This window comes from Chelonoidis abingdonii, chromosome 1 (genome assembly GCF_003597395.2).
Source record: "Chelonoidis abingdonii isolate Lonesome George chromosome 1, CheloAbing_2.0, whole genome shotgun sequence".
Taxonomy (NCBI): domain Eukaryota; kingdom Metazoa; phylum Chordata; order Testudines; family Testudinidae; genus Chelonoidis; species Chelonoidis abingdonii.
In genome coordinates, this window is record NC_133769.1 from 33,139,451 (window position 1) to 33,145,652 (window position 6,202).

Genomic DNA, 6,202 nt, shown 5'->3' on the forward strand with positions numbered 1-6,202 from the left:
TTCAAGGGTTGGAGGATGCTTATAGCCTACCCCTGAATGTGTTTGCAGTAAGAAATGCAGGGCTAGAATCTCTGCTTCTCTGAGCTTCTGCAGCAGTCATCAGGAGGCCAGTTATGGCACCAGTGAAGTGCTGATGTTGGAATACTGGAAAACCTCTGTTTTGTCCACAACCTGATGCACTTTGTGGCAAAGTACACTTTATTTGATTCTGAAGTACCTCAGTACTGTTGGAATGGGTATACAGTGGCTCCAAGCTTTAAAAAAAAAAATTTCCCCTCCAAAAATTGTAATGATATTGTCATGCAGCTTCCAAAAAAACCACTTGGGTTTGCACAGCACTTTGAGAATGTTGGAGTAAATAACCAGTATGTCTGGTGTTGGGTTTCCTTTTTAATTTATGCATCATGCATGTAGCTGTAAAACTCATGCTTACTAATATCTAGATATTGTTGCAGGGTGGCTCCCATGGTTCAGAACTGAATGGAAGCATGTAACCCTGTACTTCACTACTGTGTAATATTACATGTCATTTGCTACTTGCGAACAGCTATAAAGTTTCATGCTTTCCTAATTGCAATATGTTTAAGCACAAATGAGTCCATTCTTTAAAAACTGCATTTCTATTGGGTACAGTAGCCTTTTTTATCAACTTAGTCAGTCCTTGCATTCAAGTGCAAGTAATTTGAGGGTTGAGTAAGCATATGATTTACTGTAATCTGAATGCTGGCACCCCTTAGAGTGAGCTATCCCTTCCCCTCTTACCGTTTTTCTGGGTGGGAGTCCCTAATTGCAGTAGAACTGATGTGATTTTTTTAAAATTTGGATTTGGAGTAGATTTAGGAAGCTTGTACCATGCTGCCCAGCTCCATATGGCATGGGAGTTCTGGGGACAATGATTAAGCCAGTACGCCCCAGGATCTCCCTGGCTGAAGAAGCAGCTCAAGAGCTACAGAGAAGAGGATCTCTCCAATCCAGCCTCTTTACTCAGTCTGTCTCCGTTCTAGTACTTGGTCCACTATTTTACAAGAGCACAAGCCTGAAACAAAGGAGTTCATGACTTCTCCTTCTGAATCTGTCTGAAGCAATTAATTACAGTCTCTGTCCCACCCCACTCTCCAGATGCAACCAAAGCAGATGGTCGGTTAGTCCTATCAAGAAAGTAGCACCCAAGATTGCATTAATCTTATTCATATTGGCATTCAGAACTAATTTTAAATCATAAGTTAAAATCCTTTCTCCTTCCCACAAATGTGTGACGAAAAATGGCACTGTGCTGCTCATGGTGTCATATTTCAAATAAGACTCAAAGCCACAGGCTTGACTGCTTGTGTCCATGGGTTCCTGCGGCGCTTTTGTGTACGTCTTTATAAGAATGCAGGTGTGAACCCTAGTGTTCTGGCAGAATACTTGCTTAAATAATTATATCTTGCCTACCTAAACCTGATATTTCAGGGTCAGTAGGAGAAGTTGCTGGTGGCATTATTAATATCTATTGCTTTGTAGATTAAAAAAGATGTGCTACAGAGCGTTTACAATCTAAATGCCTGATTCTGCAAATACTATCATGTGTAGTGCAACATGAGCAGGTCTGTAACAGGAAGTAAAACAGAGTGGGAGTAGGGAAAGAGCTGAGGCAGAAAATGAGTTGTGTTGTATAGCAAGTGACTCTAAGGGTTAAAGAGAAATAGGGCAAGACGAGAAGTAGATAATACAGGCGCAGAAGTAATAAGTAAGCAATAAAACTAAATTAATGATTTTTCAGAAGGGGTTTGAAGGAGAGTTAAATTGCTTGATGCTGAAAAAAGAACGCAATGCAGCATGGAAAAGGCCCAGGGAGGAGTAGGAGGCACATCACTGTCTTTCATTTTTTAAATGGTAATTTTAGCAGTCTGCATTTCAGAAACTGAGTTATTCCTCAATATTCAATCTATAAAAGTGCTGTGGGAATTGTTTAGGATAGAGGAGGTTTGTAAAATATTAGAATATATAAAAATGGTTGAAACTGAGATCTAAATTACCTGCTCCTCCTTCAGTTGTTCTGTGTTAAGTTCTGTTTCTGAATAGTGTTGTGTTGCCGAGTTCTTTGTTTTTCATATTCACAGGAAATAATTTTTTTGTCTCTTTTCCCTTTCCTATGGTCAGGTAGGTAGTGACATAACTTGGCTGTCTGAAGATCAGTTGTTTGGCAAGACCTAAAAACTTTCAAATCTGTGGTATTGGATCTAATCCTGCTCAGTCCTTATAAATCAACTTAGCAATTTAATGAGGTTGTGCATAATAGAGGCTTGTGAAGCGTTGCCTCACATCCTTTTTTACTGCAGTCACTTACCTCGCTAAGACATTGAATTCAAATTTCATTCTGGACATCTTTGGCAGAGATGCTTAATCTCCACAATGGCTTGCCCCTATTAGATCTGGTGTTCTTCCCCTGGCTGTAGTGGGGTTTAGTCCAGGTTGGAGGATGTTATGATTTACATAGGTTTATCTTGCGGTGCACCACTTGAGGATGGAAGGGAGCCTCCTCCCCATGCAACAATAGGGTCAGGGCCTTTGGGAGATCCATTAACCCTTAATTGCTGCTAGCTGACTAGCAGGCCAACTGATGCATCGTGACCTTGAGGGGCCATGTTCTACCTGTTACAGGATCCTTCCTTTTCCCCAGTGCCACATATGCTGCAGCCCACAGTGATCAGCAGCTGGAGTGAACGCTGATCCTGTGCAGATGAGTAGGATTGCATTGAGCTAGTTGCACTTCTGCGCCCCACAGCCTATCCTGTGAAATCCTGTATGCAGGATTCCTGAGTTAGAGGAAGGTTCATCTGCTCATCTGCAGTTTGCTGACCTAGGCAGGATTTGGTTCTTCATGTTTTTGAGGAAAAATACACTTGAGAGCGCCTATATCATAAAAGTTTGAGAATGCGTGTATGTCACTTATACTTTTGCTTTCAAGCAGTAGGTTTGGCAATCGTGTAAATTCATGTTAAAGAAGCTATTATTACGGACTATCCTACACTGTCAGAGTAACTTCTCCAGTGGAGCAGTGTAGTTGCATGGTGTCAAAGTCATGCTGTATGGATTGGAAGATGCCTGAAGGTCACAGTTTTACCTAAGAGCATCCTAGCAGCTATCTATGGATCGAAATAAGAGTTGCTAAAAATTAGTATAAAAATAGCAACAAAATGGAAAATTAGGTATGGGAACAGAAGTGTATATATATCTAAATATATTATGATAACATTTGCATATAAATGTACCAAAGTTAACTTTTTAAACTGGCAGGATATTGGGCTTGAAGGACCATTGGTCTCGTCTGTTATGACCAACCATCTTGCTGTTGGCCTTTCAGGCACCTATCACCTCAGCTCTCTTGGTGCAGTAACTCCTCACTTAGTCGTCCCAGTTAACGTTGTTTTGTTGTTACTTTGCTGATGAATTAGAGAACATGCTCATTTAAAGTTGCGCAATGCTCCCTTATAATGTCGTTTGGCAGCCGCCTGCTTCATCCACTGCTTGCAGGAAGAGCAGCCCATTGGAGCTTGCTGGTGGGGGGGCTTGGAACCAGGGAGGACCGGCAGCCCCGCTATAAGCTCTCTGCTCCCCTAAGTTCTCTGTGTGGCAGCTGCTCAGCAAGCTATCAGTTGCTGGCAGTTCAGCTCACCCTGCCCCCGCTGCCATGGGCTGCTCCTACCCTCTGCCTTGGAGCTGCTCCCGGGAGCCTCCTGCTTGCTGTGTGGGGGCTGAGGGGGAGAATAGGCAGGCTAATGTCAGGGTGTTCCCCTCCCCCCTGCTCCTGCACCCCACTTACCCCATCTCCATGGATGGGAAGACGACATGACAGGGCTCAGGACAGAGGGAGCTTCCTGGGAGCAGCTGCTGTCTCAACTTGCTGATTAATTAACAAGGCAGTGTACTTAGAGTGGTGTCAGCCTACTTAAAGGGGCCGTGCACATCTCCCTCTCTCCCCCCCACACAGTGTGTGTGTGTCTCTGCCGTGCTGTCTCCCCTCCCTCCATTGTGGCGAGGGATAGCTCAGTGGTTTGAGCATTAGCCTGCGAAACCCAGGGTTGTGAGTTCAGTCCTTGAGGGGTTCATTATAGGGATCTGGGAAAAATCTGTCTGGGGGTTGGTCCTCCTTTGAGCAGGGGGTTGGACTAGATGACCTCCTGAGGTTCCTTCCAACCCTGATATTCTATGATTCATTCATGCTGCCTTGTAGAGTGTGAGGCTACATTAACAACGAGTTAACCCCTGAGGGCTCAGCTGAATGCTAGTTCATCATTTAGCAGTAAGGCATTCCCTGGGAGATATCCCACCTTCTTCCACGCTCTGATTTCTCCACCTCAACCAATGATCATCATCATTACTGTGTACAGTATTAAATTGTTTAAAACTTATTGTGTGTATGTGTATAATATATATAAAATATAAAAATACCTATATTTATTTATGTAAAAGCCCAACTTTCTGTGTATTGAACATACAGTAATGTTCTAGTTATGTTCCTGAAAAATGCGACTTTAAGTGAAATGATGTTAAGCTATTCCAATTTCCCCATAAGACTTAATATAAATGAGGGGGTAACTAGAACATTACTGTATGTTCAATACACAGAAAGTTGGGCTTTTGCATGCCTGTATTTTCCCACTAGTGAAAGAATGATTAACTTAGCCTCAGTGAGTTTTAAAAGTAATTTCATCATAAATTGATATCTGTGCACTCTGTGTTGTATAGGAATTTAAACAATACCATATTTAAAGAAACTCTTTGTCTTATTCTTAATTTAATGAAAAACGAGTAGCTGGTGGCTCTAGTAGTAATGATGGCATAATTACTTTTGGAGTATTGTTCTGGATCTGTGGTTCTCAATCCCCCACCCAGTCAGCAGTGTTGGAAGGAAGTATGGTCAGGAAATCCTGATGCATGTTGGGAACCCAAGTTCTGTACCATTGTACTGCACATGCGACATGTGTACAGAGATATCTTGGAATGAACTATAGAATGGCTGGCTGTAGAGCTAAAGGGAGAAGGAACTGAGCAGTCAGGGAAGAGGGGCATGCTTTAACCTTTCATTGTAAACATATTCAGTTTTCAAGGATTCTAAAAATCTGTGAAAATAAATCTACAGTGTATATTTTACTTTCCCGGTGGCTACCAGCACAGCTTGCACTACAATGGAAAACAAACCTAACTCCTCCTCCTGCCTCCTTCCTCCCATGCTCTTGTGCTGCCTCTACCATGGAAACAGACGCTGACAGCACTTCCCCCATTCCCCAGCAGAGGCAGTCCTGCAGCATGAAAATATGCATCTGGTTCATTCATGGGAAATTATAAGCATGAAATACTCTGATTCTACAGGAATTCATCTCTTGTTGCTTTTTTTCTTTATAGAACAGAAGAGCTGCCTACAACACAGCAACCCTCAAAACCACCGACACAAGTCAATGGAACAGGTAGTTTTGACTAAGTCAGTACTAGTGATTTGATTCACTTATCAGTTTTTATTCACGTGAGCTCTTCTCTCAAAACTGATCTGCAAGATGATACTGGAACATTTGTGTACAAGCTGATGGTTCTTTATTCAGGCTTTTGGAGAGCTTTATATGAGAGATTATGTGGATATATTCTTCTGTTCATGAAGCCATGATTTAACTTAACAAACTTAAGTTTACAGGATGAAAGGAAAGAGTGCTCTGCATGTCTTTTGATTTCCTTTGAAGTTAAATGAGAATGCTGGTGTTAATATGTTCTTTAGTATTTGACATTAAGTAGAATTTTTGTCCTCTGCTGAAAGCAAAGATGTACATAAGAGAGGCCATCTAGCCCAGTATCCTTTCTTCCGACAGTGGCAAATGCCAAGTGCTTCAGAGGGAATGAACAGAACAAGTAATCATCAAGTGATCCATCCTGTCGCCTATTCCCAGCTTCTGGCAAACAGAGACTAGGAACGCTTCAGAACGTGGTTTTGCATCCCTGCCCATCCTGGCTAATAGTCATTGATGGACCTATCCTCCATTAACATATCTAGTTTTTTTTGGAACCCTTTTATAGTCTTGGCCTTCACGACATCCTCTGGCAAAGAGTTCCACAGGTTGACTGTGCGTTGTGTGAAGAAATACTTCCTTTTGTTTGTTTAAACCTGCTGCCTATTAATTTCATTTGGTGACGCCTAGTTCTTGTGTTTATGAGAAGGAGTAAATAACAC

The 6,202-nt window shown here is 42.1% G+C and overlaps 1 protein-coding gene across 3 annotated transcripts in view; it reads left to right on the forward strand.

The window, feature by feature from the left end:
- GRAMD4 (GRAM domain containing 4) overlaps positions 1 to 6,202 on the forward strand; it is a 112,043-nt gene that overhangs the window by 64,070 nt on the left and 41,771 nt on the right. For 2 of the 3 annotated variants that reach the window (XM_032768928.2, XM_032768926.2), the window contains exon 4: positions 5,389 to 5,450. The exons of the other annotated variant lie outside the window; for it this stretch is intronic. In XM_032768928.2, coding sequence (XP_032624819.1) covers positions 5,389 to 5,450 — 62 coding nt within the window. The remainder of the gene's footprint in view (positions 1 to 5,388; positions 5,451 to 6,202) is intronic. 3 annotated transcript variants of the gene reach the window in all.